This window comes from Gallinula chloropus, assembly GCF_964237585.1.
Source record: "Gallinula chloropus genome assembly, chromosome: 1".
Lineage (NCBI taxonomy): Eukaryota > Metazoa > Chordata > Aves > Gruiformes > Rallidae > Gallinula > Gallinula chloropus.
Window position 1 is genome coordinate 185,186,227 of NC_140085.1, and position 12,370 is coordinate 185,198,596.

Consider the following 12,370-nt stretch of genomic DNA (forward strand, 5'->3'; position numbering starts at 1 on the left):
CCCTTCCTTCTTGTTACTCATTTTCAGAAAATATTTTTCTAGGGAGAATGAAGCCCATTTAAGTAACGTTAATGCTCTCTGCCCGGACGTGAAGAGGTGGGGAGTGCAACAGGTCTGCAGGCTCCGAGGGGACAGTTAGCTGCTCTGGTGGTTCTCTGACAGCCAGCATCGAATGCCGTGGCTGGTGGCGAGTTTTGGGACTTACCATGCCCGAACCCTGGTTTTCAAAAGCACTCCTCCTACTGAAAACAAAACTGAAAAATTTTCTGAAAAGGGAGAAAATTTTGAAAAAAATAGGATTTGCCTGTTGGAACAAGGTGTTGAGTTGTGCCCCATCCCTGGGATCACTTCCCTAGCTTAAGCAAACGTCTTCCTTTTAATTTAAACAGAATAACAGGGCTGTGCTGTATCTCTCTGTGTTTTTATGGGCTCGGGGCAGAGGTGGCACGTCCTGGAACTGCTGCCTCTGTGGAAGGGGGGGAACAGGAGCCTTACTAAATTTGATGGCCTTGGGGTTTGCCGGGAAAAATACAAGCTATGTTTAATAGCTGACTTAAAACGAAGCTGTTCCGAGCGCCCGTGCCCGCCCGCGGAATAAAACACCAGCTCACGGTATGAAAACACGCTCGGGCGAAGGGAGGTTTATCACTTCGGGAGGCGCAGGCACTTTCTGGCGAGGAGCCGGCCTGGAGAGAGGGAGGGAAGGAGGGAGTGAGGGAAGGAGGGAGGCAGGCAGGGCAGCTGTCGCAGCCCCCGGTCCCGTCTGCCCTCCCACTCCCCCCCGGCGCGGGGTCTGTCAGGGACCCCCGGGGCGGACAGACGGGCGGCAGCGACGGTCCCCACGGAGCCAGCGCCTCCGGGCTGCTGCTGGGCGCAGGGAGTCGACCGGACCTCCACCCCCCACCGCGCACCCAGCCTCCCCGCTGCGGCCGGGGCATGCCCCCAGACCCCGCCGATCTCCCGTAGCGGCAGGCGCCGGGGCGGTCGGTGCGGCCGGTGGGACCCAAGCAGGAACACCCGCAGGGGTGTTTTCTGTGGCAATCCCCAGGCAGCTCGCCGTGCGAGCAGAGTTACTTCCTTCGCACCCCGGCGGGCCACGGGAGCTTCGGCACCGCCCGCGCAGCCCCTCCGCGGCGCAGAGCCCAGGTCTGCGGGGTGCACCGCCGGCCGCCCGCCGCTTCTCACCCCCCCCTCCGCCGCCGGAAAACAAAAACCACCCAGAAACAGCACGGGGGCACCGGCACCCTCCTGCCAAACCGGCCCCGCGGCGGGAGGCGGGCGGGCGGCGCGGCGCTGCCATTGGCGCGGGGCGGGCCGTCCCTCCCCGCCGGGAGGAGGAGGAGGAAGGCTGGAGGCGGGACCGTGCGGGGCGGTCGCTCCAGTCGGTACGCGCCGGGCGGTCGGGTTGCTGCCGTTGCTGCCGCCGCGGAGGACGGGGAGTCGGGAACCGGGAGGGTCGGCGGGGCCGGAGCCGCGAAGGGAGTTGGCGGCCGCGCCGTCGGGGCCGCGCCGGTGCGCGCCCGAAGCCTGCATGGGGCGGCGGCGCTGAGCCCAGCCGCCCCGCTGCTGCTGCCGCTGCCGCCGCGCTCCCGCCCCGGCCCCGCCATGGCCGAGGCACCGCAGCTGGTGGACATCGACCCCGACTTCGAACCGCTGCCGCGGCCCCGCTCCTGCACCTGGCCCTTGCCGCGGCCGGAGTTCAACCCCCCAAGCTCGGCCACCTCCAGCCCGGCGCCGTCGTGCGGCGGGCAGCCCGAGGGGGCGGCCGGAGCCGCTGCCGGGACTGGTGCCGCCGCCTCCGGAGCGCTCGGCGCCGACTTCATCAGCAACCTCAGTCTGCTAGAGGAGAGCGAGGACTTCGCGCCTCTGCCCCCCGCTGCCGCCCCTCCGGAGGCGGCCGCCTGCCGCTGCGGGGACTTCCCGGCACCCGAGGCCGGCTGCCGCCTCCACCCGCCGGGACCGCCGCCGGTGCCGCCCGTACCGCCGCCCGTGGCCGGTCTGTCGCCGGGCCCCGTGGCCGGGCAGCCCCGCAAGAGCAGTTCGTCGCGCCGCAACGCCTGGGGCAACCTGTCCTACGCGGACCTCATCACTGAGGCCATCGAGAGCTCCCCCGAGAAGCGGCTCACCCTCTCTCAGATCTACGAATGGATGGTCAAGAGCGTCCCCTACTTCAAGGATAAGGGCGACAGCAACAGCTCGGCCGGCTGGAAGGTGAGAGAAGCGGGGTGGTGGTGGGGACCCCGGCAGAAGGGGGTCCCGGGAGGCTCTGAGGGCTGCGGGAGCCGTGCTCGGCGCTGCACACGCTGCCGCCCGGACCGGGAGCCGCGTCGCTGCCAGCGGCTGGGCACGCTGCCCTGCCCCGGGCCGCCCGCTGCCCGCCGCGCAGTTCGCAGCGCTCCGGCTCCGTGCTTTCTTCTCTCTTTTTTTTTTTTTTTTTTAAATCCCTTACAATGTTACTTTTTCCACCCTTCCTACGGGAAAAATCCTAAGGGGGTGGGGAGTTTTCTGCCCTCCCCCCGGTGGGGCGCAGGAGGGGCCGGGGCCGCCCCCGCTTCTCCGCCTTCCCCCCCCCCCCCCCCCCCTTCCCGCCCCCCCTTCGCCCTGCCCCGCCGAAAGCAAAAGTTCACGTCGTGTCACGGCGCCGTCCCCAGGCAAACCCGGCGGGAGCGCCGCCGCTCCCGCACTCACGGGGCGCCCGGCCGGGATGGGGGTTCAGTATTTGTGTTGTGAGGGTGGGAGGCACCTCCGCGTCCCCTGGGGCTGCCCGGCCCCGGAGGTGGGGGGGCGGGGAGGGTGCCGGCAGACGCCCCGGCGCGGAGGGGTTTGCCGTCGGGCGGCGGAGAGGGGGCTGAAGCAGACAGGGATGGGGAAAGAGCGGAGGCAGGACAAGGGTTGCAGAAATGCCGTGCGTTTAATGAGTAAGCCGCTGCGTTTGTCTCGATGGCTTTGTGAAACTTGGGCTGCCGGAGCGTCTTTGTCCGAAGAAGTAGTAGGACAAGCGTTTCTCCTGCAGCCGCAGCAGTAACCTGGGGGAGGAGGGGGGGGGGATTTGTGTTCAGCCCCTCGCGGGCTGAAGCCGAGCGGCCGTTGCTGTTCAGAGCTGCTCCAGCAAGCCGGAGCAGAGCCCCGTCCCCAAGTCCCCGGGGAGGGGGTCCCACGGGCACTGGCCGCTCTGCCCGGGCAGGTGGCCCTGAGCCTGGCATTGCTTTGCATACGGAGGCCGTGTGGCTGCGCTGTCCCTTGCTTGCTGCGCTGGTGGCTGCAGGAGGCCCGCGGCATCTGTCCTCCAGCTGTGCATCCCCGTGGGTGTCCAGTGCTTAATTCTGCTGCCATCAAACCCTCTTCATCCGTGGGCTCCGTCGAGAAAGCATCACCCCTGCTTGTGGCGGAGGTAGAGTGCATAGTTTCGTGACACTGTTGCGTGAGAGAGCGCTGTCAGAGTGAGTTTTAGCTGCCTGCGTAAAGGCAGAGCCTCCTCCGCCCTGCGAGGGATTAAATGATGGCAATAAATGCATGAGGTGCACGTACCTAGCTCCATATCAGCATGTCCTGGTGTGCTTGTGACTTTGGCCCAGCTGGGGCCAGCCAAACTCTTTGCTTCACTTTCTAGTATCTGTATTATTCGCCTTTTCAAAAAAAGGGCATCCACTCGAATTGTGTATTTATGGGTTTTTAACTGCCCAGCTAGGAATGTTTGTTACATCAGCTTTCTATAAAATTTGTCTTTAGAAGTAAGTAACATCCTGCCGAGGAAATGCAGATTAATCTTAAACTAGTTTTTAGCTGAAGGCTTTTAAGGCTTTTAAAAGTAATTTATTAGTTTCTTTCGATGTGTTTGACTAAAAAATTAAAAGGATAATTGTCTGAAGACATCTTTCATGAAAGCCCTTAATAGAAGCGAAGTGATTGATAGCTGACAACTTTTAAATAAGGTAACTTGTCACTTCAGAGCGCTGGGATTTTTCCAGAGGTATTTTGGTTTCCTTAAAAAAAAAAAAAAAAAAAAAAAAGAGTAAGATGCGTCCATTCCAGAATGAGTTAGAAGAGAGCTGAAAAACCAAACCAACCAAAATAAAATCAAAGCAAAGAGCTCCCAAATTCAAGCAAGAAAGTAAGAAGCTCTGCTGAGCTGCGCAACTTTACTAGGTGCTTCCTATTTTATTGCCGCTCTTCCCGTGGTGCCTCAGCAAGTAAGAAGCCATGCACTCCTCCTTCCCACAGCGTCAGCTCTCCCTATGCCCACACACCTCCGCTGTGGCAGGGACACAGCCGTTACCAGTACGGGGTGCTTTTTTGGCTGTGGTCCCCTCTGGTAGAGGTGCAGTAGGTACCCTGCCGCTGCTAGCGGGTAAACACACACGCAGTCTCCTACCGTAATTAAGTAGTTACTGTGTTCCGCGTTGGATGCGTGCTGCCCTAATCCTTGCCTGGCTGCTCGGCCAGCTGCGTGCGCTTGCAGGTTTTAACCACTTCAGCCGGATGAACGCAGCCTTCCTGAGACACCTTTTCAGGCTGAATTACCGCCAGCCCCTCCGTTTCACTGCTCTCGCTGATCTGGTCGAGGCGTGCAGCCCGTTTGCCTCGATTTATCACCATTTACCTACAGCTCAGCTTGAGGATGGGGTTGGGTTTATTTTTCAGTTTGGGGATGTGTGTGTGGGGGGAACTCTTGGTTTGTTGGTGCTCTGGGAGCCGTAGGTGTGGGCGCGGGGCTGGGAGCGAAGCGTGCGTCAGCCAGGGCCCTGGCCGAGGAGCATCGCTCTGGCTGTGAGCACGCGTTAGCGGCGGGTTTTTCTGCTGACAGAGGGAGCGCGGGTTCGCGTTAGAGGCTGGCACTGACTTAAAGCCAGGAGTACATCGTGGGTGGGTGTTTGCCGTCTGAGAAAGAGAGGGTGGGGTTTTTCTTTCCCCTTTAAAAGCTTCAAGACGCTCCACCTTGATGGAGCTTGCGTATTTGTGAGTGCAAGCAAGGCATCTTTCCAATTATACGCAAAATCTGTGAAATGCAGAAGAAACTAAAAAGAACGTGCCCTTTCTGCACAGGGTTTCCCAGCCAGAAGACAAGGGGTGACTGCTCTACGGCTTGGGAATGTGTACTGCCCCGATTGAATATCTGATGCTGAGCTGCTTTTTTTCATTTTTCACTGAACAGAAAAGTTCAACACTGTCAACGTTATCCATTAGGAGCTCAAAATAGCATCCAAGTTCTGAATAAAAGCATTCACATAAAAATGGCTTTCTAAGTAAGAGTAGAAGCTAAAGGTAGTAACATAAAATTGTTAATAGTGGTGTATTAAACTAGGTAAAATTGTTCTCAGTTGTGCATACAAAGCAGTTTATTCCAGCCTTTCCTAGCACAATCTCTGCTTTATAAATAACCCCTGCTCCCTTGAACTCCAAGGGAGCAAAGTCTGTCCAACCCCCCCGTGCAGTGGCTACCTTGAATGAAGCGCCTGGGACGGGCTCTGCCAGACCTGCTGTGTTACTGACTCTGAACAAGTGCCGGTAGTGACTGGCGTTGCTCAGAGAAAGCTGAAGCAAGAACAAGATCTGTTTCAGAGATAACAGAGAAGTTATGAAAGCTGCATGGAAGAATGAAACTTTTCTCCTAGTAGTGGTCAAGTGAAAGCAATGCTTGGTTTTAGTGTGCTAGTGGGAGATGTGGGGCTCAAGACAGTCTGTAGTCCTCCAAGAACTTCAGTGCAGCTTGTAGATAACTTTTCCTTTACTCAAATCTGATAGCATTTTGGCCAACTGTAAAATATAAAACATCTCTGTGATGTGCATATTTCATTATGTCTTTGTTTTATGGCAAAACTGTTGAGATTTGTCATGAAGGAGCTATCGAAGTTAAGCTTCCTGGAATGATCTCATCCTTTTAAGCCTGCTTTTGAAAATGGGTTCAAATCAAAACCTGTAATTTTCCTTAAAACAGAGTTTTTGGCAGCACTCATCTGCAGGTAGGTGGGTTGTTTATTTTTCATGGTGGCAGGTGTTAAGGTCACATGGGTATTTACACCTCCTCGACTTCTAGTCCCAAGGAAACTTGATCGCCTACATTTATTTGTTGCCGTCAGCCAAGGACTGAGAATAGATGGTACCTAGCTGCAGAAGGATGAATGGATGTAATCCTGAAAGCCCGAGGACAAACCAGGCATGGGACAAGTGCTTTGGGTGGTCTTATCGGAGGAATACTCTGTGGTCATGATTTTGTTGTGTAGGGAATGCAAAATACATCCTGCGTTGTGGTGTCTTTGATTCGAGAGCCACAGGTTGTATGAAGTGTTTGAAAGACGTTGGGAAATCGAGAATAATCTTCATGGAAGGTGCCCAGAGCTTTTGATTCTAGATTAGTGAGCAATGTAAATCGTGGAAACTTATAGTATTCATTTAAAGTGAAACGAGTACATCTGCGTGAGGTTTTCATCGTACATTTCCTTTTCTACATGGAGATGACACAACCGAAGATCTCCTTGGAGGATTGCTGTGTGTTCCTGCAACGCTGGTTGAATACCTGTAGGCATTTACCTCTGTCCCTTCCCCAGGTGATTTGTGGACCCCCTAGCATATCGCATTAGACATCCATACAGCACAGGTGGGTGTACAGAAGTGTTCGTGTTTGGTTTTCTGCCTCTGGAGTCCTCCAAGGTAGATGCGGTGGCAGTCGTACCTTCTAACACGTGGTGCTAGTAATGGCCTCGGCAGCTGGAAGCTGTAGGTGAATCCGCTTTATCACATCGCCAGGTCGCAGTGGAGTCCCGTTCAGACAAGCAGCCAGACCAGCCCCAGCCTCCGTGCACCCCGCTGTGAGTTTTGCTATTCAGTGGCTCCTGTGTTCTTGCTCACCGCCACTAAAACGTCCTTTTGCAGCAGCCAGCATTGTCTGTCCGTGAGTCACCAGCTTGTGTTTCGCTTAGTAAGCGAGAGGCATTCAGGTATGAAAGTTCAGCTTCATCTTTGCAGGTGCAAGGTGCTTTCCTCCCCTGCGCCGGCGTAACTCAGGGCAAAGCTGTATTGCAATACCTGGTTCCTTTTAAACTTAACTTTGTTTCTCCTTTTATGCCTGCCCTTTTGACCTCAGCCCTTGATTGGAGCACCAAAAAAAAAAAAAAGCCCATTCTGGCCTTAAACCTGTGTGTTCCTGACCAGCTTTCTGGGGCTGCGTGCAAACTTCCCTTGCCCCATCCCATGGCGCAGCAGGCAGGATGCGGCTGGGAGGGACTGTGCTGTCTTCTCAGCATCCAGGATGCTCTACGTGCACCCAATGGCTTGTCTTGCCCAGTGTGATGTGTCCCTGCATTCGTGAGTGGTCTTGAGCTTTGCAGCAGGACCTTGAATGGTGTGTTGGAAATACTCTTAGTTCTCTTCGCCCATTCTCTGTTTGCTGTGATCTCTGTTCGGTTAATTGTATAATTATAGGCGAGATTAAACAGCAAAACAAAATGCCTGAGTGGCTTTGTATACAGACTTAATGAACTAAACCTCCCATAAGCGCTGATTTTTTATTTTATTTTTTATTTTTTTAAGAATCTCAATATAAAAATGAGGTAACTTCTTGCTCTGCCACCGTATTCCTTATGCCACAGCTGCTTCCTTAGTATCATTATTTTTGTGTCACTTAGGCTGTTTCACAAGTTGTCAGTGAAATCGGTGGTTTAGGGAACTGGGGATTTTGCTGCCTGTGATGGAAAGGGGAAGCAGTGTGATACAAGGGGATAAAGATATTTAGGTAAGGTATGTGAGTTTTGGTTTGGGTTTGCTTTGGTTTGTTTTGGTTTGGGTTTTTAATACCATGATCAACAATAAAATAGGTGATATTTTTGGTGGTTTAGTTCTGTTTTTGTTTTTGTTTTGTTTTATTTTTTTTTAAGTAAGACTCCAGAAATGATGTTACTCTTGAGATGTTTGCTCAGACTTTTTTTTTTTTCCCTTTCCAGTTTCCAAAGCATAATACTCTGCAAATATATGCTCCTCTGTTGACACAACTGGTGAATATTTTGTAAAGCGAGTGCTTGGCTTTTGGAACAAAAATGCTGATACATTTTGGAGCCACAGATTTGTGAAATACCTAGGGCTGTGGCTACGGAGATTTGACCTTCAGCCCTTTCTGTTTTGTTGGTGTTTGAAAGGAGGATTTCAGACAGAAATGATTTTATAACCTTGAGCGATGACTATGGGTATCCTCCTTGCGAAGACACAAGGAGGATACCCAGTATTGTTTTCCTTTTTCAGAAATATTTACTTTAGTGTCAACTGTTGTGAAAAAAGAACTTCAGATTCACTGCTGCGGGCTGCAGCTAGTCGGGGTTAAGCACACGGTAGGGCAGTCTGATATTTTAATGGGCTTTGTAGCAATTTTGTTTGCAAGTCTAGATGCCAAAATGAGGTTTAAATATTGGGGAAACGCAGCTCTTGATAATGATAGGCTGCACTTCAGAAATGAAGTGCGCTGGGAAGAGTCACGTTTGGAAGAACGGCATCTCTGCTGCTCCATAGAGAGCTTCAGCATGAATGAAACTGATCTCTGAGGACAAGTGCTTGTCACACTTAAGTATTATTTCCAAATATACTCAGTAAATGTTACTAATCTGTGTTCATCATGACTCTACTGTGGTTCGTGATGTGCAGAAGTCTTAAGTGAGCAGAGCAGCAGCTGCATCACAAAGTTTCTCGAGAGGTCTCCATTCTTAACGCAGGAGGTGGAGCAGTAAAACAGAACAATGTCAGCTGCTCTTGCTGGATTGGTGATCATCTGCTAAAAACTTTGTTTGGCCTTGTGCTAGATTTCCACAGCGGATAACGGCCTTTACCAGATCACTCAAAATAATACCTAAAAGGAGGCAAATGCATTTCGTTTTGATGCATTTCTGCAGTAAATGGTAAAGGTTTAGCAAAGCTTTGCTTTGTGGTATGTGGCACCAGAAGGGGTGAGGTTTAAAAATGTAGTCACTGAAAACCTCCTGGGACTCCGACAGCTGCCGCATCGGACAGAGTTTGGGAATTTGCTGGCGGAGCGGAGGGCAGCACTCAATTTGCTCAGACAACTTACTGTTGTTAAAGGCATCTTGCATCATTGCACAGTATCAATGATGTTATAGTTCTGTTTGAAAATACATCTTATTCTAGAGTTAATTAAACTTAAAGGTACAAGTCTTCTCTTGTTCTAGCCTTAGAAACCTAATTTTTGGGAATGCTAGGAATCCTTGCAGCTGGAAGTGCGTTCAGTCCCGGCGCCGCTTCAAGCCAGCGTGCCAGGGATAACTGTGACTGCATTTCTAAGCAGCCCGTGTTTCTCCCAGTGCTTTGCTGGTGTGGTGACTGCAGTCCAGACTCACGTTGGTGTGAACATGTGGGGCTCCTTTTTTCCTTCTTTCAAGGCTGGTTTTGTTGCGTAGCTCTGAGGGGTGTAGGTTCTGAAGCCTGGCATGAGTGTACTTGAGAGAACCTACTGTGTACGTGTGTGACACTGTCTCTGAAATAATAATAGCAAAAAGAAAAAGGTTTCAAGCAGAGGTGTCCTTAATCCATAGTATATGCCAACTAAATTATGTCTCCTAGCTATGCTTTGTAATATGTAAGAGCTCTTATTTAATTAGCATGTTCATTTGTTTTTTTTTAAATACTGTTCAGAGGCCACTTCGTGCCTGGCCTCCGAGCTTCTCCTCCGTCAGGATGTGAGGAGGTGAAGTAGCTGCCCTCTGCTTCTTGGGTGTTTTAGTTGGTAGGCAAATGAAATCAGGTGCAGAAATCAGGATAGTAACCCTTTTATTTGTTGTTGTTTAAATGAAATGAGTGATGTGCATACCTGAAGGAGCCATGCAGCCTTTGTGCTCTTCATGGAAACTGCAGTTTCTGGGAAAGTTGAAGGCTCACAGTGGTCAGGCTAGTCTGCAGCCAGTTACCCGTGCAGCGGGGCATCGCTCTCTTGCTCTGTTGTTGGTGTTGCAGAGGAGGAGGGCAGCACATGAGCAGAAGTGCTCTATCTGTCTGGGCCCTACCCTGCTGCTCTTTGCCTGGTGCTGGTCTTAAATCTCCGTGCTGGAGCTGGCTGTGAGTGGATGGGCAGCAGCCGCTACGTGCCGGCTGTGTCCCTGGCTGCCCCTTCTGCTGGCAGATCTGGCTTCTGGGGAATCCCTGTTCCCGCTGATGGTCTCTCCTTTAATGCTGCAGTTATATGTGCCTGCTGGTGTAGGCAGAACTTGTGGCTGGGTGGTTTTTAAATATTTTTTTTAATATGCTGAGCTATTTAAATTTATACAGCTTAATACAAGTTTGAGTTGTTTGCCATTTGTTTGGGTTTTTTTCTTTTCTTTTTTTTTGCTTTTTGGCAGTTGCCGTGAGTGGGCAGCAGAGGGTCTTTGATTTTTGCCTTTCTCTGTTTGTTTGTTTGTTTTGTTTTGAAAGGGAAGCTCTGGATCACTGGGATGCAGGCATTTAGTTTGTAGAAGAAAATTGGAGTGAAAAATGCATGCTTCATCCCCCTCCTCCCCTTCCTAAAGAAGGGCTGAGTGTGTAGTTCAGAATACCGACTCTAATCGTCCAAATACTGTTGGCAGCGTTGCTTGCAGTGAGAGGGTAGCAACTTCTCCAGTTTTCTTGTGCTTAGGTCCAGAAGCTGTGACGTGGGCGGAGTTTCACTTACCCATCACTGACTTTTCAAACTATGCAGTTAGATAAGGCTGAAGCAACTTGCTATAAATGTGGTGACTTGTTAGACCACATTTATTGTGCAAATGAGCTTACGTCCTGCAAGATCAGCAGAAACTCTTCATGTTTGCCTGGATGGAAATTAATTAAAATTTGGCGACTGAAATTAAAGGCATGGATTTGTTGCCCGTTGTGTTACACGAAGCTGCCTTTCAGTTCCCACAGTGGGAATTAGTGCAGTTGCAGATGTTTTTTTTGGCATGTGTGAGTTTCAAGTCCGAGTTGGTGCTGGGCTCTGGCATCTGTAGCCTTCTCAGATTTAGGCAAAACTTGTTTCACTTTGTCTGCTGCCCTTTAAAATACATTAAATGTATTTGAAGCCGCTAGCAGGAGTAAGGCAACTTAACGATCCAAAAATACAGTGTTGTGGTGGTGGAAGCTGATTTGCTTGTAGCTTGCATTTGCTTAAAACTGATTCAAGTTAATCTACTAATTTGAATGTAATTGTTAGAATAAAAAAAAAAAAGTACCTATGCCATACGTATCTTGGATATATATCCAGATTTAAATTTTGATTGCCAAAAGCATACTTACAGACTGAGAGATCTTTAGTGTTTGCCAACTTAATTATATCTTATAGCGATGCTTTGCAATATATAGAAACTCCTAATTAGATATTCAAAAAATGAAGATGCTGTTATTCAGAGATGCTTCATAGCAGGCCTCCGCAGTTCTCCCCTGTCAGGACGTGAAAGGATTGTGTGCTCTGTGCTCCTGCTCACTGTTTCTCTTTCCAAAAATACTCCCTTCCAATGTGAGCCTTCAAACTGAATGTAATTGTTTGCAACCCCCACCACCCCTTCTCCCATAAAACCTGGCTCTGAAGGCATGCTGGTGTCGCACCGAGGGAAGAGGGATTATTCCCACTGTTGGCTCCCCTCTGGAAATGCGTGATTAGCAGGTGTAATTTGTAATTGTTTGATTAGTCCCCTGTCCTTTCCTTGCCCTGTTATCCCCAGTGTTGCCGTGGGAGGCTCCAGCATTGGGGTGCTGCGGGACCGGGGCGAAGGCTGCTCCCAGCTGCGCCTCCAACAGCAGTTCTCCAGGATGCTGTCTCCTCTTGGAAGGCGTGAAGAGGTGGGGAGGCATGAGCAGAAATCTGGAGCCTGGCTTCTGCCCGGGCACTGGCAGGGTGCCCCTGTGCAGGTTTCTCGGGGTGTTGGAGGTGTGACCCAGTGGCTGCTCTGCGTTGGGGTCCTGCTGCAACGCTGCTGTCTGCTGGGCCGGTCTGTGGGTACTTCTGTCTGCTGCTCAGGTGTGGGGCATGTCCAGGAAAGGAATCCCATTTTCTCTTACAGGTTTAAATACAGGGATGCACCGCGTAGGCTGTTGAGGTGCATCCCTTGGCCGGGCTGCTGATGTCATTCTTCCTCCGCAGGGTGTTTCAGCCTGTCCAGGGGTTTGATGCAGGGGAAGCAATGCTTGTGCAACTGAGGGATTCACAGTGGAAGTGTTGTCCGTAGATAAGTGTTTAAGGATTAGTTTATTTAATGCTATTGCTAATTTTTATTTCTATTTTTTAAATGAGTTTTGTGGTGATTCTGAGGAAGGTTGAGCTGCCAGAGCCAGATCTGGTTCAGGTATTTGCAGTCGCTGTTTTCACCTGTCACCACCGCTGCGCTTGTCCTACTTCAGCCCTGCCTCTCCAAGCTGAGCACCGCCT

General features: G+C 51.4%; 1 protein-coding gene across 1 annotated transcript in view; it reads left to right on the forward strand.

Moving 5' to 3' along the window:
- Positions 1-1,605: 1,605 nt before the first annotated feature.
- The window catches only part of FOXO1 (forkhead box O1), a gene marked incomplete at its 5' end in the record, with an annotated part of 61,820 nt that continues 51,055 nt past the window's right edge, over positions 1,606-12,370 (forward strand). The window contains one exon of the mRNA XM_084268672.1: positions 1,606-2,211. Coding sequence (XP_084124798.1) covers positions 1,606-2,211 — 606 coding nt within the window. The remainder of the gene's footprint in view (positions 2,212-12,370) is intronic.